At 37.3% G+C, this 27057-nt stretch overlaps 1 protein-coding gene across 6 annotated transcripts; it reads right to left on the bottom strand.

Annotated features, from left to right (window-relative positions):
• Positions 1–1728: 1728 nt before the first annotated feature.
• On the bottom strand, positions 1729–19541 carry PDPN (podoplanin). 6 transcript variants are annotated; one of them, XM_049811322.1, is made up of 6 exons: positions 19245–19541; positions 6905–6990; positions 6148–6280; positions 4018–4053; positions 3541–3652; positions 1729–2917 (listed from the first exon to the last, which is right to left on the bottom strand). In XM_049811322.1, the coding sequence occupies exons 1-6, from the start codon at positions 19312–19314 to the stop codon at positions 2911–2913; spliced, it is 444 nt and encodes a 147-aa protein (XP_049667279.1). In that variant the 5' UTR covers positions 19315–19541; the 3' UTR covers positions 1729–2910. The 6 variants fall into 6 exon arrangements, with proteins under 6 accessions (XP_049667279.1, XP_049667306.1, XP_049667286.1 ...); XM_049811349.1 differs by having other exon boundaries at positions 3547–3652; XM_049811329.1 differs by having other exon boundaries at positions 3551–3652.
• Between the last annotated feature and the right edge of the window lie 7516 nt (positions 19542–27057).

The raw sequence follows: 27057 nt of genomic DNA, 5'->3' as shown, positions 1-27057 counted from the left end.
GTATCCTGTACTCCAGCTGATAATCAGAAGGAAATTAATGTCTTTTCATTTTTGGAGGTTCAGATTTAGTACAGCGCAATACTTAGTACTGACTCTGCAGTGCTAGAAGGCCCCCCACATTGTTTTGGGGGACCATGGGCCATTTGGTTAGGGGTCAATTTCACCTAAGATTAACGAAACCCTCTTCAAACTAGAGAGCAGAATGTAAGGGCACAGTTAAGACCAGAAAACTTAGATAGCTGGTATATGAAGTTAAAATGGCTCTTAGTGAAAGATTCTGGAGTAGGAGCAGAGCACAGTTTACTTTAGCAGAACGCAGGCTGTTCAGCTGGTGTTCTCTACATGATCTAGCAAAAATCAGAACTTCCTAAAAAGGCTGTCTCCTCTAATGCTATGCATTTTTCAAATGGGGTCTTGCTACTTCTGGTTTAACCAGTATTCAGAACAGGCATAAGAATGGTGTTCTCATTTTGTGATATTTGCAAGTTAGCAGCAACTGAGCTTGTGCAGAAGAAACTGGTGACATCTGTGCTATTCCCTACAATGGCTGAATAATTCATAATTCCATATGGCATGCATTTGGTCAGACATCAAGTGCATCTTACAGGGTATTTTCCAATATAGACAAGAAATTGTTAAATCTAGAGTAACAAATTACTATTCTTTTACGTTGCCACCATAAGAAAAAGCTGTAATCTTCCTGCTTTCATGTGATTTTTACATGCATTTTTAGCTAATTCATGTAAGTCACACAAGCAAATAGAACAGCCATGCATGAAACTTAGTAATAATTCTTTAAAAACAAGTGGGATGTATGGACACTTAGAAACAAAATACCTGAAGTCATCTGGCCCCCTTTAAGTACTGTAACTGAAAAGTACAGGGGCAAAAGATGCTTGAGTAGAAAGTTAAACTCTTTCTTGCCAAGATAAATGTCTTCACTTGAACTGAGTCACAGCGATTGGGGAGTGTATTAAGGTGTGTGTGAATTGTATTTCAGGGATGGGACTTTATGTGCTTATCAGTAAGAGACTGCAGACTTGCTTTCTTGAAAGATAACTGATTTAATATACCAAAACTTTCAGAAATGAAAGTTTACCCTAACTGCATGACTCTGTTACAAGAGTAATGCTGCAGAATATAATGAGTCATAGGTAAAAAAAATTTACTGACACTTAAGTTAAATAAAGATGCCTTTTAAAAAAATAAGTTAAATTGAGGTCCCATGGCTTTAATAAAGGTAGTGAAAACTTTGCAGCCTACTTCAAGCCCACTGTTGGGCCTTGGATTTTGTACTTTAAAAATGTCCAATACCAACTTAGCTCTACTAAAGAACTGACTTAAGATACACACTAGGCTTAATCTTGTTACAGATTTTTATATAGTGCTTATGTGACTTTGTACAGTGGTATCATTAATTCTTCCCTTTAGTTTTATGCAGCTTTTGAGTGTAAACAGAAATAAACCAAATGAGATTATGCTGGAGGTGACACATGAATGTATTATTCCATGGTATTGTACTACTGTGGACAAATTCTGGGATGCATATGCTCTGCATGTTTACATGTTTAATTTTGATGATAGTTTCATTTATCGGTGTCAAATGAGTTGGTTGTAGACACTGCACTGACAAGTAGCAAAATAATTTAGGAAGATTGAGGAAAGTTTAAAACTTGTTATAGGGTGGGGTTTTTTAAAGAAAATAAAGAACAATTATTGTAAAATAAGACAATTTACATTATAATTTTTATTTCCAAAGCTCAGATTGATATGATAGTTAATGGCACATGAAAGAAACAGAAAAGCAAGTCTAGTTAAGTTGACATATATAGCAGTTATTGACCATATGGATTATCAGGATTTTTACACCAAACATTTAAGTGACTTAAAGGTTAGAAAACACGATACATTGCAGCCACTTGACATACAAAGCCTTTGCTCTGAACTCTTGTGTGTTCAGGTACTGCTGCACTAAATATGCCACAGAAAAGCTGTAGACTCCAAAGGTTCTTTATACCTCATTAACATACTCCAATCTAGTGTTGCACACGTTATCAAACAAGCCAACTATACAGTTAGAAATGAGACAGTTAAAAAGTAAAAAAAATTGTATACACTAATTCAAAAGCTTCTAAATGTTGCCTCTAAAGTATGCTGAGTAACTGGTTAAAGTGACCCATCAAAATTGGGTATTTTCCAAGCACCCTTTAATTCAGGATGTGTATTTCAATCCCTGCATGTCTCTGCAACAAGAGAAGACAGGAAATTGCTGGTGCAACAGTCAGATGAGCAAGCTTTGAGTTGGTAGGTCAGTTCCAGCTGGGCCTACCATATTTTATCACATAATAACATAAGCATCAAGAGCAGAAAATCTGTATCAATAGTGGAAAGATTTTAGCTTCCAATATCTAGCATTTTCTAAATTTGTAAATAATCAGTTCTCTGAAGCTAATTTTTCCGTTTTGATACATCATTTGGTAGATAAACATGCCACAAGCAATTAACAAGCCAAAAACACTTAAGAGATTCTGGATGTGTTTTTTTAAAGAAATGTATAAAATTCAATGTGAAATAATCTTTGGTAGCATTTAAAAATATTACCTGCAAATCGTATTTCAGATGTAAGTCTCATTGCTGCTGGTTTTTTCTTACTGTGTAATCTTTTTCTTTCTTCTAGTAAACTCCTGGCTAGTAAAAATCCTATTAAATGTTCTGTACTCTGTAGTTGGGGGGGCTGGGGGAGGGAGTCCTTAGAGTTGTGTGGGATCCCCATAGATCTGGAATTCTTTGACCATATTTTCCATGGATCATCTTCTCACACCAATACAGGAAGAGTCTTTAGTTCTTATAAAATAAGAAGCACTTGTATCTTCTGGCATAGAATGGCATGGCTGCTTGCTTCAACTGTTTTCAGGGCCTATAAAAAAAACCACAGACATTTTATTGTTGTTCATAGTTACCCAAATGTTAGTTACATGATCTTTTCTTCCCTCTCCTTGTCTTTCCTGTCACTGGTTTATTTCTCTTCCCAGTTCATACTTTGCTTTCTCCTAATGCTGTGTGAATAGTATTTCTTAAATGTAGTGTGGTTTTCTTATTACTTGGGAGGTTTTAAAGCACTTTAGATTTGCATGGCACCAGTGAATCCTGTTGCTACCAAAACAGCTTCCAAAAATGTCCAGAGTAATAAGATAAAGGTCATTTGTCAGCATTCACATGTTATCCAGCACTTTCAGAAGTTGGTGCCGTAATACTTCATAGTGAATTTTACCTCTGTGCAGTAGAGTAATTAAAAACCCATGCACCTGACAAGTACTGTAACAGCATGCATGCAGTATCTGGCAAATTTTTCTGAAGCACATGAGGGGGGTTAGATCACCCACATTACATTGGTAGCTCTTGCTGAATTGATAGGCACCGTGTAACATGAAGATAAGTTATTTTGTCAAAATAGAAGTATTCGAAATTTCCAGAGTGGTTCCTGTGACCTTGCTCAGAGGATAATGCTTGTTTAAAAAGCCTGATTAGCAATTTACTTACGAGTACCTGCCTGACATCTTCCTTACAACAGCGATTATTATTCCTGCAAGGATTCCAACTGCAACTATGATTCCAATAATTATTCCAACCAGTGCAATTGTTTCTAGACCACCTGAAAGAGGAAGTTGGGAATGTTAGCATATTTCTCATGGAGACCATTGATAAGAGGCTACTGATAGAACTGACACTGTTCTGCTGCATCCCATTCCTTGGGGAAAATTTCCTTATATCTTGTGAACTCTGAGGCACGTTTGGTAAGTTCAGCAGGCTTATTTGTGCCTTTGGGCTGGAGGGCTCCATACAGATGTGGCTATGGAGACAGTAATCAGGTGAACCAGAGAAAGCAGATCAGGGAACACGTTGTGGCTCCTCCTGAGACTCTAAGAATAGCATGGGCATAGCTAGTGGCTTCTAGAAGGGTATCGCCTGGCAGTTAAGTTCTCCCTTGTCTCTACAAGCATTTCTTCTGTTTAATACCTTTTTCAGTTTTCTCTGGTTCCCCACTCAGTCCACCTGTAAAGCCAGAAAGAGAATAATTACTTAATTACTCTGTACAGAGTTTTGCATCCCAATTTTATAATGTCATATGCAAGGAAAATTTTTATCAACTATATCACAATGGTTTGAGGGCTGTGTAATAGGTTGTTCTTTTGATAGAGAATGAGCAAATGAAAAGCTTGAGAGAATGAGTGCAAAGAGCTCTCTAACAGAAATTAAAATCTAAGGGACTGTCATCTGATATATACTAGTGAAACTTAAGTGTGATCTAGTTAAGATCAATAAGGATATACTTGGTATAAAATAATAATAAAGACAGAAATCAGATTTTAGTTGTCTGAGTGATTTATGCTGATAAAATTTTGCCCTGCTCTCAGTGTATCTGCTGAACTATTTATAAAGGCTTTTTGTCAGTTTAAAAATTCCTTAAATTCCTTAGGGTTTTTTTGTGTGTGTGTAAGTGTACAAAATCTGTTTAGTACACTTCTTTATTTCTGGAATTGAATTTGTAGCTGAGTCCCCATCAGAAGCAGATGAAACACAAATGCTATTTTTAATTCATTAGAAGTATGTCATTCTGGATGTTTACCATATCCTTTAGGAAAAGTCTGAAAATTCTATCTAAAATTAAAATCTGCTGAACGCTGCTTCTATTATTTAATGGTAAGCCAAAACAAGAGATCTACACTCTTAGCAGAGACAAGTAGGCTGGGAAAAGCAGGTAAAAGCACATACAATTTTTAAACAAATGTGTCTGATTTACTGAGGGATATGAAACTGCTGTAGAATACAGAAGCTTCAGAAAGAAGCTAGCCAAAGCAAGTATTTGCTCATAGCTGTTGTCTAGAGGAAATTGGCTAAGGCTACTTAGGGGAGAAGTAGTAAATAATATACATAATACAGGACTTTGTAGAAATACAACTGCCACAGGATTTGATTTGACTATCTGTTTCAAAGCAAAACCTATATGCAAAAACCAAACTGACTTGAAATGTGATTGACAGACTGTCATTCATGTGAATTAGTTTATCGCTAATGTATTCTGACAGGTGAATCTGACATATTTGTGAGCCTCACAGATTTCCAATATTTGTGGTCTAAGTTTTAAGTTTGTACTTCAGGTAAAGTGCATTCTGAGCATCTGTTGGCAACAGCTACTACTGTTCGCATAAATCGGAGAAACCATTCTTCATTTATTTAGACACTGTGCAAAATTTGCATTTAGTTATCAAAAAGTTGGTCTGGAAACAAAAAGACCTTTTTTCTCATAATGGCTCATCTGACCATTTTAAAGTGACATTTGTTAAACTTATGACCAGTCATTGACACTGTAACAGGACTGGAATATCAGAGCAGAAAGTACAATGCTTGTGTTCTCTTACTTTTTACTGGTATGCACAAGACTGAACAGCTAAGAGCAATCCTGGTCCAAAAGCCACATTGAGTATGTGCCTGTTTATTTGTGCCCATACATTCTTCTGTACACAATCAGACCCAAAAGCATAGGTACTCAGCAAGCTCTCTGGAAGACAGCTAAGCAGGCATAAGGTAAACAGGTCAGAATGCACTTTATCAACCTTTTGTACTAATCTGTTGCTCATTGACTACTGTATGAACATGGGTGCAATTTGCTTTGTATGTGCATGACAGTAATTTGTGTCCTTCCAGGGAAACAAAGGCAGACAACTCAGCAAAAATCAAGAGGGCAGCCAGGTTGTAACAGTTATGTTTTCTGCATTTGATGACCTTAGAGTTGGTCCAGAAAAAAAAAAAATAATTCTTTTTCTGGAGAGCTGTTTGATTTTCATACTAATCTGAAAAGAAGGTGTAGGCTTCAGAGTTATTGCCTGCCTTGGGGCAGAACTGGCAGTGCACTTGTGAACAAGATCGTATAGCAACTCATTCCTTTTGTCAGCGCACAGCTGTTATGAAGTTAGGATGCAGAGTGATTATTAAGGAGTAATTTTAGAAATCTTACTTTTCCCTTTCCAAAATCAGCAATGCTACCTTTGGCAGCACCTTAAACTTGGTATTTGAATTTTCCAGATATTGTTTAGTAGATGGCAGTAGAACTTTGATATAATAAAATAGAAATTAAATATTTTTTACCATCAACACTTTCTGTGTTAACTTCGTAACCAGTAGAATTATCACTGTCTTCAGCTGGGGCAAATGCACTTTGTGTGGTCATCAGTTGTCCAAACTGCAAGAGATTTGTTACATTGTGTAGTCTTGTGGGCAACTACAAGAATTGGGGGGAAAAAGAGGGAAAACAAAACCTCAGTACATTCAGTCAATGTGTATGAAATACGCATTTAAATTTCTTGACCTGTCAGGTGCCCTGTGGATGCTTTTAAGCTATTGCTTGTCATCTTTGACTTGTGTACAGTGACAAAAAAAACAATACACCAAAACATAGTAGTAAGCTGATTTGTATGCCCAGCTAGAGGCTTTCTAGATCAGATAACCTCTCAGTAGGACTACAAAAGGTGTAGGAGAGAACTGCAGAATATTGCAGACCTGCCTCTTTTCATTGTGGGGTGTTTTTTTTTTTTTTTTTTTACACTAGTTTGTCAGTTAGGTTTCACTGAAGCTAGTGGAGAGATACTGAATTAGAAGAGGCAAATGGCAGTGAATAAGCAGGTTACCAGTGCTTTTTGCAGGACATAAGAACTGCCAAAAAGTTTTCAACTTTGTCACCTTCAACCTGACTGCTTGCAAAGCAAAAGCATTGGCATTAGATCTTTTTATGTTAGAACTCAAGGTTATTCTTTATAATGATTATTCAAAATCTAAGCCACTAGACAATACCAGGAATATGAAATCAGGGTAACCTAAAGGAGCCTTTATTTAGAATGATACTCACCAGGGTTGGTAATTCTTCAAATTCTGTATCATTTCTGTCTCTGAAATCAATTGTTGTACTTTCTTCTCCTTCTAGAACTGAGCTTGCTGAATAAAATTTTAGAAAATTAGTTAAGATTTTACTTTGTAGTCACATGTTCTGGCTACTTTGACATGTAAATTTTTTTAAACATGAGATCTATGTAGTGTTCCATCTCTCTGCCCCTGCACACTTATGTTTGCTAAATTATTTGGATTAACTTTGAATTCTGCTATACTCTTGCACACAGCTGTAGGACAAAGAGCTTAAGTACATATCACTTAGCCCTGGCACAACCTTGAAACCTATTGGTTACTAAATACTTTGTCCAAGAAAAGATTTCTTTTTTCTTTTTTTATTCTTTTAAGAAAAGGTTCCCCCCTCCCTTCCTGGGTGGATGTGACCACTCCAGATTTCAAGTTAAACATTACCTTCTGTATTGGGATAAATTACTTCAAGCATCTTCTATTTCCTAAAATAGTAAGAGCTTTCTCCCATCTTTCAGCTCGGTCCCAGGTGCAACCTTTATTTTTAGAACTACCATTAATGCTTATGGGTGTAGCTATAGTTTAGAAAATATTCCTACAGAAATCTATTCAAAGATTTTTCTAATGTTGCAAACCTTACTTGCCATAATTTGAATTTTTTAGGTAACAATGTAAGGTCGTCTTTTTTATTCTAGACCTATATATGTCATCTGTGCTCTTTCGTGTAACGGACATTTAAATTTTGGCCCGCACAATGCTCTTTCTTTACAAATACAGCCACGCTTCATCAGTAGGAAAAATGAGATGGAACACGGTAGAATGTGAAGGATATGGATATGTGAAGATAACTGGCAGTATCAAGAAAATGTCAAAAACATAAGTATCATTTGATTAAGTTTCTTGTGGTTCATAAAACTATGACCATACACAGTATGATGTTAATGTAGTGTAATATCTCTTGGGAGTTTCTAATTCACCACAATTATAAAGCTAGGTGAGGCTGCTTGTTATGCTGTTGCCTGCGGCATAAGAGTTCTGCTAATTCCAGATACCAGTGTTTTAGCAAAGAGCTAATAATAGACATTGTCCTGAGCAAAAACTTCAGGCAAAAACCCCAGACTTCTGAAAAACTCTTTCCTGCATCTAACTTTTCTTTCAGCAATCAGAGCAATATTTTGTCCAAACATTTTCAAATCCAATTTATACTTTTTTGGCATAATACTGAGTTATTGCTAGGAAATATTGCAATAATAGCTGAAGGTTATGTGAATGAGAGCCATGTTCATTCTCTTTAAAAAGCAGAGAATTTTTAGGGGTGTTGGAGAAAACCCTGGATGCTCACACATCATTTGCCTATGATGTACGTAAGGTAACAACTGTCAGCTGCTAATAGGTTAATTATGAACAAAGAATACCTAATCCTTTATTCTTCTGCAAGATAGTTTGATACCCCTGTAATTTGGTAAATACTAAGTAGTAGATTGGTAGTGCTGTGTAGTGATCTCTTCAGGGAGGAGACAGCTATTCACATGAGTTATTTAAAATCAGGGATTTATTGTACCATTTGAATATTTTATGTAAGAGAAATATTCATGATCTGTTTTATTAAATCTTAACACAGTTTCTACTAATTTCACCTAGTTTTATTTAGTGACCTAAAAACATTCTCATCTCCTCTGCACTTGAAGTTAGACTATTCCTGAATTGTTAGACTAGTTCCAAATAGTAAGACTATTTCTTATGAGAGACTTTAATACTCCTAAATGTACCCTACTTGTGTTGTATATGATATAGAGGCAAGTAAACAGAATTTTTGTTCTGTGACTGAAATTAGAAAGAATGGTTATTTTGCTCGATATCAGTCAAAATCAGAAAAAGGATGGAATCACTTTGGATCAGCTGTGCATATATCACTTGGAAATTACTTTTCTTTAACTGTGAGTTCCGTTTAACTTTTGCTCTTTTTTCATCTGCCTCTTTTTAAAAGAAAAATGTTATCTCAAATGAAAAAGCCAATATTTCATTTTGAAACGAGTAGGGAAAAAAAAAAAGCACTGGCACTTCAAAGGAAATTTTTCATACAGGGGATGAACGATTTGATATTAGAAAAAAATAATCTCTGTTTTTGCTTGAAACTCTCATCTGAATTCTACTGAAAGCTTGCAAATATTCTTCCTTGTTCCCAAAACTCATTTTAGAACCAAACTAAGAATTTTTCATCCATCTCTAGCAATGCAAGACTGAGAGCTTTGTCCCATCGCCAAGAGAATAAACACTGATCTAAACTTAGATTTCTAATTCCATGTTTACTCAAGTAAATAGAATTTTATATTTTTATACCTTTATAAGCCTGAATACAGATACACTTTCTATTTAAGAGCCAAAAGGGTGTGCAAGTAGTACTTTAGGCACTAACAGATGAAAAAAGTATATTCATGTTATGCCAACGTGCTCCCTAATATAGTGGCTAATTAAGCCAGCCAGTCACCTTATAATCCATGGAAAGACTAGAACAGGCCAGGGTACATCATATTTCTAAGTTAGATGGTAAAAATAATGTTTTGGTCATTTTTGATTGAAATACTCCAGGTAAGCAGCCTTGAAAATTTTCTGCTGAGATAGCATAAAAGGAGCTTGACATCACTCAAGTTGTCTTGATTTCGCCACTTTCTAAATATCAGGGCACTTTAAGATATGGCATAACTTTATAATACTTTTTTTTTGGTTATAAATTAATGTCTTTAAAGTACAATATTGGGATTATGCAATGTAAATGTTAAGTGTAAAGAAAGAAATAGCAATAGAGCTCAACAACATGAATTGTGGAAGGACCAGTGTACCTCATAACCCCAGTTGGAACTGAAAAAACATCCTTTATTCACTAGTTGCAAAATAAGCACAGATGGAGAAAACCAACTACCAGAGGAAAAACCCCAAGTAGAAAGTGAAATAAGTTGGGGTTTTTTTTATGTTAACAACAAGCAGCTTATTCAGAGAAGCTACTTATAGTCTTGGCATGGCAGTAGCTTTCAGCCCTGAAGAATTACCTGACAGTGAAGGCAGGAAAGGAAACAGTGTCACAGAACAAAGATGTAGAGAATTACTGAATGTCACAAAGAAACAGGAAATAATTATTCTTTGTGTGATAAAGTTACTGCAGATTCTTGATAATGAGTGACATGTAGAAAATCTATTTCAGTGCATTGGGCCTCTGTGTACAGTGACTGACAAAAGGAGGTGGCCCAGATTAATCTTGCCTAATTTTAGGTTCTTAATAGAGATGCCTAAATAAGGTGTCTGCTTGCCCTTATCTTCTTTTATGGTCTGTAGGGAAAGATAAATACTTCTAGAAGGTAATTCAGCTCACCTGAGGTTTGGGTTGTCCTTGGTAGCGCTGCCTTTCCGTAACTGTAAAGGGAAACTAGAATAATATGGCTCCCCTATTAACTTCCTAAAGCTCACAGGTAGAACTGATTTCTATCAGTGTGAAGGTCTTGTTCAGCCCTATCCAATCTGCATAATACTGCATTCAAGCTGAGGTCCTGTATTTGTTGGAGAATAGTGCCTGGACTACATTTCCATGTTTGTTTTTGTGGGACAGACACTGGAGGTAATCTGGGTGGTACTTAAGCAGACACTACTGAACTATTAGCAAAAGAAAGACTAGGAGGTGATTTGTTACCAGCATATTGCATTTGTAGGAAGGAATATCTGATACTAGACAGCTCTATGTCAGAGAAAGTCATAATAAAGTAAAAAATATTTAAATGAAATTGAGAAAAACTATTGGTCTTGAAACGTCTTTCCCTGTACCCAGTACAAGGCATATATACCACTGACATCAAAGAGAATGTAAATGGGATGTAAGGGTATATGTGCTTTAGTCATTTGTTGGTTTCATCTGATGGGGGGTCAAACGTAGCAAGAGCCATAGGGTTAAATAGTGCTTCTGCATATGTTCTTAATATTATCTTAGAGGAGACTGTAAATAAAAACAGTGCCTCACAGTGCTGTGATTGTCTCCAACTAGCACTATGGCCTCTTCTGTTCGCAGCTATACATTGCTGCAGATGTGAATTAATCATTGCATTTCTTTCTGCCAAAGTTCCAGCTGGGTGCGTTTCAGTTCAAAGTCCCCAGCTGCTATAAGGCTGCAACTTCTCACACCAGGAGAAAATTTGATGTCTTTAAAAGTTTAATACTGCTTTGAAAGCATCCCATGGTTAAGCATCCCATGACCCACTTAGGGGAAGATGAGCTCACTAGTCATTGTTATGCATGGAGCAGCAGTTTACTAGAAAAACCTCTGAGGGTTGCTTTCAAAGCACCGTGGTTGTGTTGGAATGGAGAATGAGTTGTAAAACTGTTATTCATTAGCATTTCTTTCAGGTATTTCCAAAACCAACAAAGATACTTTTGAAGATGAAAAATGTTGTCGGATCTTGTTTCTTTCCCAGTGGTCTGAATAAACCCAGACACCAGTGGGCAAAGATAGTTTTAAGCCTGTGTTTTAGCTTAGTCCTTGAAATAGGAAGCCCTCAAAATAGAATGAATTTCCATCTCTGTGATAAGAGACCCGTAGGTAAAAATTGCTAACCCTAAAGGATTCCCTCTTAGCAAGAGCTGAAGTAATCTTTATTGGTCATTGCCCCTTTGCTCCTATTTAAAAAAAGAAAGGCAGCTTCAGTTACTTAAAACAGCTAATAAAATTAACCAGCAGGTTAAGTGTCAAACAAAAGCTTGGCTCTTAAAATTCAAGTTTATTTTTATCTGTATCTTACTGATATCATATTTTATCCTGTCCAGCTGTGCTAGATAGGTGCTTTGTGGAATGCTTCTCTAGAAAAGCAAGGGACAGAATTCAGTGGGACTGATTGCTTGGGGTAATACTGAGCTACCTATCTAGAGCTGACTGATGTTTTTCAGTATCTGCTTCCTGAACTGTTACAGACCAGGTGGTGGTGTTTGAAGGGCTGTGTATGTACGTGTGTGTTGGTCATCCTGTTTTGGGCATATTTTACTCAGAATTTATGTCCCGATACAGAAAATCCCTGAGGAAGCGTTCTTTGCTCACAGACTTTAATTTGATTGTGAGCAAAATGAGTCTTAAAGTCCGTATCTCATTACTGGAATCAGTTCAGTTGTAGTTCAGTGGAAACTTTTATTCATGGTGGTGGAAGTTTAACAAAAATGTGTGATTTGATAAGGTATCTGCCTTTTGAATACATAATGTCTCAGCAGCAGCTCTGTAGTTTTCAAATACAATTTTGTCTGTTATTTGGCTTCATCCTCAATTTAAATGTATTCCATAGTCGAGTCCAAAATCTACCTCATCAGCTTAGTTTTCTCTAAAAGTAGTTTTCTATTTTTCTATAATTTCTTAAGCATTTTGGGGTGTTTTAAAAAAAGCATATAGGTGTCTCTTGTGAAATGGTGTAACACTGGAAAAGCTAGGCTACAAAATATTTTGGACTTCGAAAATTTGAGGTTTTGAAGACTATAGTAGAGTGGATTCTGGGTTTTGCCTTCTGGATTTTGAGCCTTCGGACAGTTAAAATTTTCAGACTGTAGAAAGGTGAGGAAGTTTCTTAATGAAAACTGAAACTCTCATTTGTACTTGTGGCTCCTGCAAAATTCATGATATCTGCAGTATCCTTAGCCCATTTGGGGCCACAGCATTGGCATTTTCTCCTTTTCTGTTAATTCTTTCTGGAAGTTGCAGTAATATGTTGTGCCATGATAAAGAAATGCTCTGGCATATGTGTAAGTGTCTAGACTTTTTGTTGTTCAGGAGAAAGTATGTACTGTCTGTCTAAATCCTGAAGTGCTTACTGTACTTGCCTTATACAAAGACTGACAGCTTTGCTTTATATAATGAAGGAAGCTGGATGACAAAATACCGTGCAGTTTGGAAAGTATCTGGCAGTTGAAAAATGGCCATGATGCACAAGGAAGGATTTAGCTCAGCCTCATTTAGAGTATGACTGACTTTGTTCAGGTATTCCATGTAGCTCATGATGACAATGTTTTGCTGAATTGTCAGAAACATTTCCTTTGGTCACCACACCCTACTACAGATGGTTTCTATTGCTGTGGCTGGCTTAGCCAAAGGAACAAAGCCAGAGTTAAAAATGTACAGTGCCAAGTAGCAAAGAACCACTCAGCTGCTTGTGAAGCAAATCACATGTCTTCTCAATGTTACAATATTCTACATTGTCCATATATAGGATACCCACAGGAAACCAAAACAAAATATATTTTAACTGGGCAGATACAGAGAAAAAAACCTGCTCTTCAAGTGCTTGCTATATGTATATGACCCACAACCAAGTTATGAAACTAAGGCACGAGAGGAAAAGGTGGTAACTTACAAAGCTTTCTCTTATGCATGATAAAATTGGCCACAGAGCTGTGGGCACTAAGAAGAAAAAGACTATTTAGCTCCATTATGGGATATTCCTTTAAAATATTCCTCGCAGAACTAGTGATGAGACTTCTAAGGTTTATGCTTTTAATAGTGTTGCTGTGTCAGTCTCTGATTTCTTGTCTGGTAAGTACACTGACCTCGGAGTTGCTATCCCATGAATGTGGGATAAAGTCACTTTCTTACTGATCTTTGCTGGCCCGTGACCCTGTGGCAACTGAAGTCTTACTAGCAATTTCTTTGTTTTCTTTGAGCAGTAAGGGTTTGACTGGGGCAACAAGATTGGAGTTGTGATCAAGGTGTAAGTCTCTTTTGCTTCATTCTGTAAGTGGCACCTAAAACTGAAGCGTTACAGTACTGTTTATCACTCCATGGCTGACAAGGAATGAGCGTTGGAGCTAAGACAAGGAGAAAAGTACAAAATTTCGTGTAATGGATCAGCAAATTTTATGGGGTGTGCAGCAGAAAGCAGACAATCTGTGTACAAATATTGGGATAAGTAAATGCAGATTAAAGGAATTAAGAAAGGACCTCTAATACAGTAATAAACTAATCTTTTTCCCTGAATCACTTCCTTCCCAAAACTCTGAGGCTGTAGCCATATGCCCTTTCACAGTTGCCTTGATGAAGGTTACTAACCCCTTCTATCTGCCAGCAGAACTGTTTGCATCATAATTTCTTAACTAATTTGTTTGAAATATGTATGCTAAACACTATAACTAGAACCTGGTTAGGCTTTAATTTTGTTCACACAATGATTTTTGGCTAGCTGCTTTACATTGCCACACAGCAAGCAAGATCCATTCAGATACGTTTAGTCTGACTTTCATACTAACTAATAACATGCTAGCCAATATTTGGATGGGTTTCATAGTCATAAAAACATTTTAATATACATTTGGAATTAAGTGTGTCCCCTTTACAAATTCATCAGTAGCTCATATACTACTTAAGCCCTCCTAAGAGAGTATGTGTTTGCCTGAAATGGTGTACACAGTGGAATTGTGCCCTCACAAAGGATTATCCTGATGAAATTTATGCTGGATCTTGTAGTGTTTTTAACCAACAAATACAAAGATGGAAAAACACAAGGAAGTCATAAAGCAACATGAGAATGTGCACAGCATCACAGTTTCTATTTCCTTTGAGAGTCTTTGGCCAGGCTTCTGAGACAGTGAGATGAAAATCAATAGCAAATTGCTGTCTTACTTTTTCTCATTTGTTTCTCTTTAGAACATCCCAACGTACCTATATTCCCAATCCTACATCTTATTCTGAAATGTTGCATAGCAAGTTGTGCACCACACAGCTATGTGAGCTTTGCTGCAGCGTTATTTCAAACTGAGGGTATGGGATGTGCACACACAAATCGCAGGAGGCCCTTTTAGAGGCTGCCTGTCTGCAGCATGGATCTGGGATGCAGCAAATAGTAGGACCTGGCAGCATTTGGGTTCCATCCTGTAGTCCCTGACCGCATCCAGACAAAAAGCAAACAAACCAACAAAACAAACGTGCAACTGAGACAGACCATATGTTAGAACTGGGCAAACAGTAGTCATGTCTGTGGTGTGCATGTATGGCTTGCCTCAAATGACGCAAGGAAGGAACACTGCATGCTTCTGTCAGAGCCCAACAGCCTGCATGCTGTGGGTTAGCCTTCCTTTGCTGTTTTTTTTTTTATTATCTATTAAAATTCTCTTTTATCTCTCTAGGTTCTCAGCTGCTTATTTTTGCAGATGATTTACAAGTACTAGATCTGGGGTAAATGCATGGGTTCAGTGGAAACCGTTGAATTACAGGAGCTGAGAATCTGGCCTCTCTCTTTCCAGTTTTCACTGTGCAGCCTGAGCTAATGAAAGGTCCACTTGTGAGCCTTTAAATATGACTATTTCCTTTGCTTTTAAAGTTACACAGATGCAAAAACTAACTGTTGAGATACAGATGGGCAAGCTTCTGCTTTCCCAATGAAGAGGAGAAAGCAAATTTTTTCTGTTCTCTGCTGGTCTTTCACTATGACACTGCAAAATAGAGACTCACTAATTTGCAGGCATACTCACTGAGACCCAGTAAGATGTTTTTCTACTTTTTGTGGTAATTAAGTTTCAGGTATTGGACATGTAGAGCTACATTCATATCACACTAATGTAGTTCACAAGAGACATATATGGGGACAGATGGGCAAGTGCACTCGTCATTCATGATGCAGCCAGATGCAGGGTGAAAGGTTTTGTCATGCTTATTTAGTAGAAGACTAGTTCCCTTTTGGAGTCACGTGTGACTCTTCATTTTGGTTGTTCATTTTATTTAGTACCAGCAGTTACAGAACTTGATTTTCAGAAAAGTTTAGAGTTGCTGGACTTTGTTGCTTAGTTTTGCTACTGAACTGGCAACAGAATTTGGGTAAATCAAGATACTTTTGAAGAAAATAATTTCTTGTAACTTTGTCCATTTTCTTTTTTATGATTTTGAAAAACATAGAAAACTTCTTAGACTTTCATGGTTGACTGTAAACTTCAATTTGCTTTCTTACCATATAAACACTTTTCATCTGAATTATCCTGTCCATGTGCTTAGTTTTAGTCCAAAACAAATGTAAAGTAATATGACCTAGTATAAACCTGTTTGAGACTTGCATAAGGAGTTATAACCTAGTATTTGCCTCTAGGTAAGATCAGGCACATGGACAGCTGATACAGCTCAAGTGACATGTGGTAACTTGTTTAACAATCATGTTAATTTTTGTTCATGTTATGTGACAGCCAATAGAGTAACTTCCTTCTCTGCAATGATACTTGCACCATGGGAAGGGTTTCAAATTAGGAAATGTGTTGTCTCTGTAAAGCACTCATTTGAATGCTTGAGCTTTCAATTGTTTGATTAATGCTGTGCCCAGAAAAAAATTAGGCCAACTTCCATTTCAGCTCATTTGGTCTGATCCTGTGTGTGAAGATTTGCCTGAGTTTTTATATGCCTAACAGGATCACAGAAGGACAAAAATGTATCTGCTAATCATTCAATAGGAAATGCTTTAGTCTAAATATTCATCAGCTTGTATAGCGCTCAAGGCTGTCCTTGGTTGTAAGAAAGACAAGATACTGTCTGTTTCAGTCAGGATTTAAACCATGAATGGATAACACAAATAGAGTATGTGTGAATGTGTTTTTAAGTAGGCAGTGGTGTAAGATTTGTTACTAGGTTTTCTTCCTGTGTTTTTGCTAATTTCTGTCATTAATTTTATTTGGAAGCTCACATATGAAGAGTGAAGTGAATTAGTAAGCTAATTTTCCTTCTCTTCCACATCAGTATAGTATTTTATGCTTTTACAGCTTTGTCTTGCTTTATGTGACGCAATTAAAGGAGCCTTTATCCTTTCGTTTGGAAAGCAACTGACTTTGGGACCAAATATTCCTGTTAAGAGTAGCACCAACCCAGGAAATTTTAACAGAAATCTTCATTCATTTTTAACTTACTAATGTTAGATGTTATTTGCATGTTCTCTATGAGCAAAGAATGTTTACACATTTCTGGAGTCTCCTTTAAGATTCAGAGGTTACAACTGAAATGTTGTTCATGGGCTGATTGTCCTGTTATTAGATCAGTGGTAACTGCTATTTTTCAATCATGGTTCTGGTTCACAGTGGTCCTGAGATGGTTTCCATGCCTGTGGCTTTTTTGTAAAGTTGCAGTAACTCAAAGACAACAGATACTAATGAAACTACTCAATTTGTGGATTGCTATCTGGAGGGGGAAAAATGCTATGCTTACCACTAGGATCAGCAGTTGAAACCAAATTACTTGGCAATTCAAGGAGTAATTCGGAACCATTAATAACAATTTTGAAAATATGCTTCCTCATCGAAATAAACCTGCTTTTCTTGATTCAGTCTCAATCCAGAAAATGGGATGCCCAAATACAACAAAAGGGTAGCTGTAGATTTATTTATGGCCTGATCAGGGTTAAGAGGTGTTAGAATCTGATAAGGAAACTTTTTTCTCTAAAACCCTCCGGCCAAATTACCCCAGAAGTTCAGGTATCTGAATACCCACTCCACCTAGTATTATACAAGCCCCCAAAATTCTCCATCTTCACTGTCAGTGCAGGCACAGGTTGCAGAATGTGGCATTGTCATTTTAAGTCTGTTCTAACTTGTAATTGTTGATGGTTATCAGTAAACAGCAGTGATACCCATGCTAAATATTTGGGACTTCCTTATTTTATATCTGGAGTCTATTTTCCTGGTGTATCCTTAGGAGGTTACCCTAAATGACTGACCCCATGTGAGGAAAAAGTCATAAAAGCTGAACAGACACAGAAAGCCTTAAATACTTTAAACCATATTCTAAATCCAACTGTGGAGTTCAATGCAGACTATACTGGTAATAAAACAGAGGTAGAATCTTGCAAGCAGGAAATATTTTAACATTTTTCTGGCTAATAGGGTTTCAATGTGATCATTGCTGGACTCTTCCTTTCAGACTTGAGAGAGAATACGCTTAAAAATTCCCCAAAAGCCTTAAGACAAAAGATGTTTTTTCCTGTAATTCTAGTATCCTAGAAACTGCTTAAGGTAATTCTGGAAAATTGTGGTGGGTTTTGCATCATTTTTAGTGTCTTTAAACTTTGGTGCTTTTAATATTGGTGCTTTTTAACGGTAAGCTAGCTGGGTAAGCCATAAAGAGCATATCCCAGAGAAAACCTAGAAAGCAGTATTTGGGACTTGCCTAATATCTGTAGGTTTTAGACTTTCTGTGAAATTTTGGAGCATAACTCCAAACTTTCAGCCTCATAATCTGACATACAGAATACCTGGAATTCCCATTAGAAGGTTCAAGCCAACACCCACACATAGTGTATATTGATATAGCTCCATTATTTCCAGCAGAATATTGACTGTCACCAAGCCAAAATCAGGTCATATGTTTCAATTAGGGTCCTCAAATTCAAATCAGACAAGTAGATTTATGCTTTGGAAGACTAGTGAGTTGAGTTTCAGGTTATTGTTTTTGGAGCACTAGTACTTGGAACATGTTCCATAGCAACGGTAGCTGTATTTCACTGCTACAGGCACACTTTCTGTTTGCACGTACATCATACATCAGGCACATTGCCTGATGGCCAATTCATTCATAATGAGTCAAATACTATGCAGAAAGACTGAATTTGAATGTGATGTTCCTGGAATCAAGTACTGCTCAGGGTAACTCTGATTTACTGTTAATAAATCAGACACTTCTCCTTTAGCTGTAAAAAAAGACTTAAATGTCTGTTTTACCCAAAAGTGTACCATCTGTTTTTCTTAGAAAATTCACAAGAAATAGTTTGCCAAATAAACTTTATCTGAGTAGATACATAACACTTCAAATCTGTCTTAGGTAATACTTCTTCCTGTTTTAGTTTCCTTCACTTGTATATGTTGCTTATGGCTAAGTTAGTATTAGCAGAACCCTGCATAAGGCTCAAATTCTAAGCTGTTGTAATGCTTCTAAGTATAGAGGCTAAACACTTGAATGGAAAGATTTATAAGTTACTTTCATAGAGAGATTCACCACCTAAATGTCAGTTAGAACTAAATTATTTCTTGCAGTCTCCTTTCCATATATTACAGTGAAACCGAAGACATTTCCAAGGGCTCTTAATGTAATGCCTTCCCTGACTGCTTGTACCGTTCTCCTTCCCTTACACAGACACACAGAAAGTTCTGTTCTAATAGAGCATAACTCAGCCCATCTGAAAACTTTTGATGTGTTTCTTTCCTGATTACAGCCATAGTAGATGCCCAGTAGTAGCTTAAGAATTCAAAAGAAAGTTTTATAAGCAGGACAGAACAACGATATTGCCTATGAGTAAGCACACACACTGTTAAATTACAGGAAATGACTGGAAATAATTTTAACCGAAGTTTCTTCTTACCTTCTTCAGCAAGTGCTATGAAGGGCATGCTCCCTAGAACGAAGATGAAGAATTGAACTTTAATAAACATCTTTGATCTGCTTCGAGAATAGCTTTCCAATCCTGAGACCAGATGGATTCAAATTCTGATTAACTTTTTTAGAGGCAGAGGCGAATTGACATCACAAAAAGGAATCACTGCAAAAAATACTTTGGTATTCCAAATATTCCGTTAACTGCTGCAGTCTAAAGGGGGAAGGTTTTCACAGATGATAACTATACAGCTAAAGAAAACTGAACGGAGTTGGCATTACTTTCTTTAGCCAAGGGGTGGGAGCATGCCTAAGGTGGTCCTCAAAGAAGAGCCAGGCCCGCCCTCTGCACTCTGTTTGGTCAGTACTAAAATTATGATCTCAGCCCAGGTTTAAAGTTACAGGAGCTGTTGTGGCTTTCAGAAGACTTTTATTTAGCAAGGGGGGAAAGGGTATTTAGGCAGATTGAGGTGTTCAAGGAGTTCCCTCCCTTCTGCAAACTGTCCTTACAAAATATTTAAGGAACAACACTAAGGACATTTTTTGCTGTTATTTCCAGCAGTGAACTGATGGTTTTTTCATTTCAAAGTGAGCCCCCATGTTTATCTGAGCAAGTGTGGTAGTGAATGTGCTTTTAGGGATACTGAAATAGTTTTAGGACAGGTTATTTAATTCTGCAGTAAATACTGTCTGAATTTTTCTGCATGTCTAAGTCTCCCTCAGCTTGTGTCCTCAAGTGACATCCTAGCCTTACTCTAGCATTTACCTCTGCCCACAGGCTTGCTGTCTTCAGTGTGCTAATATCACCCTTCAGAGACGGAGGGTTTTTGCTTTTCGTATGTAACTATTAGTACTACAGCTATACAATGGTCTGTACAAGACTAGTTACTTTTTTTCTTCTATATGTTTCTGTGCATCAGCATTGCATGGCACGTATGCAAGACCAGATTAACACTCTACCAACACCTGTAACAGATACTTTTTCTCACAAATAATGGTGGTTAGACAGCAACTGGGGCTGAAGCAGGACTTGGGGACCAATGATTTATATTAATCCTTTTCTGAACCCTCCCTTGTCTTGGACAATCAATCTACTGATTCACATCTATTTAGGAATGCAGTGAGTTTTAATCAGTGCTCACATGTGAACTAACTGTATCACTATGTGTGCCACATAGCTGAGTGGAGGAAGTATTTGACCTTCTCCCTCAGTTTCTGTACCTCGAAGTCCTGAAGTGCTAGGACATCAGACTCTGAAGCATAGCAGCAGAAGCATAAATTTGTTTCTTTTCTGCTGACAGTTGTGGAGGAGGTAACCTGTGCAGAAGATGGGGCAGGCTTGTGGGAGAGGTTTTATCTTTTTTTAAAAAAACAACAACAAAACAAAAACCAAAACAAAAACCAACCAAAAAAAACCCTAAAACATGGCTAGGTTGTTTTGCTCAGTGAATGTGAGTCAGACCTGTCATTAAGACCCCACAACACTTTGTGCTATGAAGGACCAAAGCAAGTCTAAATATAAGCAATGATACAGTGATGTAAAGAGGGCTGCAAATGGGAAATGGAACACCTTCCATAGGGGTTTACTTTTGAAAGTGATAGGTGCCAAAAGAATTTGTTAGCTATAGATATAAGTTATGGTGCTATAGCTGTGTTCTTTGTATTGAAGATCACTAGGAGAGTAGGATGAAAACAGTCAATACTAATCCAAAGAAACAACAAGCAATACCGGCTTATTGTCTTTAGAAAAACAGTGAAATAAATATTCCCATATACTAACTTTCAGCATGTCTTGAATCTTAAAATCTGGGATTAGTTATTCCTTGATAATGCTGGTTTGAATTTATTTAAAATAATGTTTGCTTACTCAGAAATGCCACTCGCATGAAACTGAAATTTGGTAGGGGAGTATGTCAGTTTTGTTAAAACTTACTTTGAAAAATCAAAATTAATCATTTTTCACCTTATCAGAATGGAACATTTGGAATTCTGTATGTATTTTCAGAACAAAAAATGAATGTAGCACACTATGAAAGACAAACTGGAACAAACACTGACTTTTTAATGTTAACAAATTTTTATCAGGTACAAAAAGAAAGTATTTTTAGGATTTCATTCAACTTTCTTTGAAGGTACTCTGAAGACCATTCACTTTTATGTTTATTCATGTAAGCAAATTTGTCTCAGGTTTAGGAATAAGCCCTTCTAAAGAAGGATAAGCTATTTGCTTAATTAAATCAGTTCTTCCTTTAAACTATACTCTATTCTGGGTACAGAACTGGAGTTTTTGAGCTTTCAGGAAGTGGAGATGTCCAAGTTCCAGTGGCTACTTCAACACTTTTTAACATTTCTATTGTTCTTCCCAATAAGCCTATTTCTCCTGCTCCAGCCTGTTCCTCAAAGAAAAACTCTTTAGATAAAATTATTGAACTATGAAGAATTTAATAAAATCAGCTTCTATCACAGTATTAAAGTGCAACAAAGGGAAAGAAATTTGCCTACAGGTGCAAAGCAAATTGGTGAAAAAGCCAGGAATGTCTTACTAATTGTCATCTTGGGATGAAATTGTTCCTTAATGACAACCATGACAGGAACTTGCCTTCTAGTGAACATGTTGCTGAGTAAGGAGATTAGCCATTGCTGAGCCCTCTGACTTAAAATATCAACAAAATTCTTTCAGAAGAGCCAATATACCCTTGGGAGAGGGTATGGAACCAGAGAGCGATGAGGGAGCAGTTTTCCTCTGAACTGTACCAAATGGAGGGTTTTTTAATTAAACTATAGTTCACTATTATAATTCTGTTAAGCCAATAGGTTTTGTGAAAAGAAAGGAGTTATTCTAAGGTTCTGATTTAACAATTCATCTGCATTTAAATCAGCACTTAATTACGTGGTCTCTTTGTTTCAAAATAGAAGGTAAGTGTGTACCTATATGTAAGTGTATGTCTGCTGATTGATAATGGACTTGCACATGTGCTCGAATTCTGTAATGAAATGAGGTTTAGGTCTATGCAGAGATGTTGTAATTTGGTCTTTTTTGTTCTGGGTGTGTTATGATGGTACCGACAAATTGCCAGGATATGAGTGCATGGGTCACATTTTTTCTTTCTTTTCTTTTTTTTTTTTTTTTTTTTTTTTTTTTTGGCCAGGCAGCTCTATGTGTTTTTAATCACAGTGACCTAAGGGAGGAGGTGGAAAGGGTCTAGAGTACAAGCAGCCCTTATGTTTTCATTTCATAATATGTTCTTTCCATCTGACCATATCAGTCATTTGTACAGCCTTGAGAGGCTTAGGCTGTCTCATAGCTGGGGGAGTAGGAAAATAGTGGCTGTATCCTGCAAAGTAGAAGACTGTATCCACTGCCACCTCAGTGGCAGAAGTTGTGTGGGATGGTATGTTTTTCCCTGAATCAGTCAATGTTGCAGTATGAACCTACGAGCACTGAAGGGAGTGGAAGACTCCCTGTTGTCATAGATGGGTTTTGAACTAGGCCTTTAAACGGCTACTCCAGTATCAGCAAAGGCAGCCTTGCCACTGATTCTGTATAACTCTGCTGATAAGAGAGATGTCATGCAGGGGGTAAATGTAGACAGCTTGAGTTCTATGACTGTGCATGCCTATGTATGGTTGCTTGCAGTATTAGGGTTGGTCAGTCCACCTAAGTACACTCTTCTGAAAGCATAGTGCTTTATGATGCTCTCTGGTATTGGTTTGGCTTTATAACTGGCAATTTGTTTGGCCATTTATTCTGGATCTGATTGCATTTCTGAATGAAATAATGTGTATGTGTAGTTTTAATTCATTTACACCTCAAAACCCTAGCTCCAGATTTCTTTTCCCTGCAACTATCATCCAAAAAGTAAGGAATACTACGTAGGGCAAAGTGTGACAATGAACTCTGGGGACATTGCTGATTCAGCTTCTGGGGTAAATGGGCTGGAGAGAAGAAGGGACCTGTTGTTACAGAGCTCCAGGTGTGGCATGAATCTGTTAATTGTACTTGGATGACAACAAAATTATTACCATTTTCCTGGAATATCTGAGGAATGATTCCCCTTTTCACTACAGCTATCTAAAACACAAGGAATTACATGTATCAAGGTCTAAACTTTTTAGGGCTGTATTACCAGAATTGATTGCGGGGGGGGGGGGGGGCGACTGTTTTACTGGTTTTGTTGTTGTTGTTGTTGTTGTTTGGTTGGGGTTTTTTGTTTGTTTTTTTTCTTTTTTTTTTAGAAACCCTTTGAGGACACCTGCATCTTCTAGGGCTGATGTTCAGGAGTGCCAAGCATGCAGAGCTCCTGTAAATTGTCTGAGCCTGTGCATGGTTGTCACTTCTGCAAACTGAGGCTCTAGTGTCTCAAACTGGACAGAAGGTTCTACAGTTTTGGGTTACGTATCAAAAGAAGCTGCCTAAACATCAGTTTTGAAAAATGCAACCTATGAATAGAACTTGCTTTCTATTCCCGCTTCCAGAAGAATTTGTTTTGTGGACACGCTCTGCTTGTGACTTGTACAATGTTTTCTAAGACTAAATCTATTATGTGAAGGATTCAAAAATTGAGATGGGCAATTCTATACAGCATGATTTGCTGAAAGATTACCCCACAGTAAAGCAAAGTTGCCTTGTTGAAAGCAGGTAATGAAAACTTGTACCTATCATTCTGGATCTCCTCTTTCAAGTAATAGAACATTTCCTCAGACTGAATCGGGTGTTTTTATATTTCAGTACCTGCCAAAAGGGGTGGATTTGGCTGCAAAGGGAAAACAGGAAATGGCTTGAAAATTAATAAAGCTTGCAGAAAACAGTTTTTATGCTTCTGACCAAATATTGCAGGGCCCCCAGGGTACAGCAACAGGAAATTTGGCAACAGAAAGAGACAGTACCTTTTTAGTTACAGTGCAGATTTGCAAAAGATATCATCAAATTGAATGCTTAATTTACACTTTTTGAAAAGTGAAAGAGTAGGAAGGGAAAATATGGGTTTACTTTCATGTTCTGGAGATGTTGTAAGCTAAGATTTCACTTGTACTGGAGATGGTTTTGTGGAAAGAGAAATTCTAGCAGCACATGGAGCTGTACATTCATGGAAAATTCTGTAATAAGCAGGCAGAAGCCAGGACATTTGAGTCTGTCACCGTGCTACAATCTCTGACAACTTGTGAGACTTTGTGGGATGGTAGAGGGGTAATTTGGATCTTCCTCTCTCAAGAGATGAGACATTTATTAGTGTGGCCTTTTTATATGTGTGTATATAGAGAGAAGTCATCTGTATATGTACATGCACATACTTAGATGTACATAGGAGAATTTAAACTGAGAGTTATGGATGATTATGTTCCCATCTTATGGGATTATTTACATGGAAGTCATTCTTAGAAGCCTTTTGCAGAAATACAGACCCTCGTCCTCAGAAGTGGCTTTTACCTTCCCTTATTCACATATTCTTGAAGTTCATCCTATCTCTTTCATTGATTTGCGTAGGCCTTAAATAAATAGCCGTGGCTTTGTGGTAGCTTTTGGGTTTGAGTCACTATGCTTTTAGTTTCTTGTTTCTGGAAATGCATTTGGTATGTATTCTCATAGCTTGCATTTTATTCTCTAGCTTTTAAAATGGCAATCCAGAAGCTTTTCATTGGGCAGGTGTCAGGGAATGGGAGAACTGGAGGATGCTGCTTTCACCCTATTTGTGTTTCAGGCAAGCTTTCGTGACTGACAGGGATACCACTTCTGATGTGAAGGTAGACTTGCAGCTGATATAAGACAGAAGAATTCACTGTTCGAAAAGTAAAATGTGTCCTATGGGAAGGGATTGGTATTAGTGTTGACAAATACTAATATTCATATATGCAGCTATTTCTAAGATAAGCAGCTATAAATCAAATCCTGTTCCTTGACCATCTGTGCTCCTGACTGTAAAATATTATATGCACAGATGTGTGAGCAACCCTAGCTGTCAGATGCAGAGAAGAGAGATAATCGAATTGGAAAATTGCAACAATGCTTGAAGTTAGAGATCTTAAGCTAGAGTAGTAATGATATTTATCAGCCAGTTTTAGACATGGGGCTAGATTTTCAGCTGATATAACTCAGTTTCGCCAAAATCAATATATACCAGTGTTCAAAAACCAGTGCTCCAATCTATGGGGCATCGAGGCAAGCTAAAATATTTTATGATCTGACAAACAGGCACACACTGAGCCAGCGCCTCAGGGCTATACAACAGGCTGATGGAGAGAGCAATTCTGAAGCAGGCAGGTCCCATCCTAGCAAGGAAATCCAGATGTATTGAGTTGACTCTGAAAATAAACTAGTATTCAAGGGAAAAGAAGTAAGCATCTACACTTGCAATAGTTTAATTCGAGATTTATGGGCGATTGTTCTTTGTACAAGCTGCTTTTCTCTATGATGCCATTTCAGTCAGTCCTGAAAAGATTTGATTAAGATGGGCTGGGACAGGGAAAGGATGGAGAGGGCTACACAGTAGTTTTATGTAAGACCAAGTTGGTCTATGTAAAACGTCAAGATTTCTCTATGATGTTTCAAAGTCTGTGGTTTGATGTTGAAGTGACTTTTATTTCCTGCTTTTATAATTTCAAAATTGAAATTACTTTTGTTCATACTGTGAAGCTCTTCATTAGAAGCAGATTAATTGGAGCTCTTTAACACAAAAGCATGAATTAAAACCTTTGAGTAACACCATTGCCTACCTGAAGCAAAATACCTATGTGAAGGGAGTAAGACAGATTTGGTAGACAGTCTCTACAGCCTTTCCCAAGAGGATATGTGTGTTGGTTGTTTATAAAAGACCTCTGGAGCAGAGCTGCTCAGCTGCTTTCTCAATAAAGCTTTCTCCTGAGAGAGTGAAGTTCTCTGGGGGCACAGTCCTGAAAACATAAATTTCATGGAATGCAACAGGTTACATACAGTGTAGGGAGTGGGCATGCTCCTGAGGACACGAGTTGGGATTTCTGTTATTAAGTACCTTATCCAGAAAAAGTCTTTCCAAAGTCTGCCAGCAGTTGTATCTACGTGACATACAATGGAGTGACTCAGAGTTAAATATGGAATGCCCACTCTTTACTACTTTTAAACCTGTGGATGACCACCATGTATTTAACAAAAAATTATAAGGTTGACGTAGGTTTTCTTAGGTCAGTAGTGTTCTTTTAACTAGAACAGTTATATAAGGAAAGCAACACAGCAATGGAGCCAAAAGGGGGGGAAAAACACACACGTACTGTGTACTCAGTCTCTCATTTATTACAGAATGGTTCTATGAGTTTGTTTCTTAATACTTCCAAAGACTTTCACTGCTTTTATAGTGAGTTTATACAGATAAAGCAAATGCCTGTCATTAGGATTTTACATTTCCTATTTTTTGAATACACATTGTGTTAGTGTGCTGAAACTGCACCAAGAAATGTTGCAATCCTGACAATGTGGCTGAGATCACACCTACTTGGAATTTAAGCAGAACCCAGCACAATCCCTGTACTATTTGAAGCCATACTCTGTCCTAGCAGCCAGGCCATCAATTCTCTGGGCATCTTCAGCGTGGGGCAGGATTTGCCTGGGTTTACAAGGAGATGGACGGACTAAGGCACACACAGCATATGGGTGCACCCAGTTTTTCTGTAAATGAGTAATTGTCTCTTTGAATAAGCTTGTGTGTCTTTTATAATAAATGAAATGCACATGGATGAATAAATGAGAAATATTACCCCCATTAAGTTCCATGACAGAATTCCTGTTTCAACTTTGATTTTAGGGAGGAATCCCATATAAAAGAATGTGGTTT

This window comes from Accipiter gentilis, chromosome 1, assembly GCF_929443795.1.
Source record: "Accipiter gentilis chromosome 1, bAccGen1.1, whole genome shotgun sequence".
Classification (NCBI taxonomy): domain Eukaryota; kingdom Metazoa; phylum Chordata; class Aves; order Accipitriformes; family Accipitridae; genus Astur; species Astur gentilis.
Note: the sequence above shows the minus strand (reverse complement) of the source record. Positions and strands in the feature narration are given on the sequence as shown.

What these genes read in the sequence shown, in the direction of transcription:
- PDPN (XM_049811322.1), bottom strand. Translation starts at nt 19,314, where the DNA reads ATGTTTATTAAAGTTCAATTCTTCATCTTCGTTCTAGGGAGCATGCCC. An exon ending in CATAGCACTTGCTGAAGAAG is followed by an intron (nt 6,991 to 19,244) that starts GTAAGAAGAAAC and finishes AATTTTATTCAG; the next exon opens with CAAGCTCAGTTCTAGAAGGA. An exon ending in TAACACAGAAAGTGTTGATG is followed by an intron (nt 4,054 to 6,147) that starts GTAAAAAATATT and finishes CTGGCTTTACAG; the next exon opens with GTGGACTGAGTGGGGAACCA.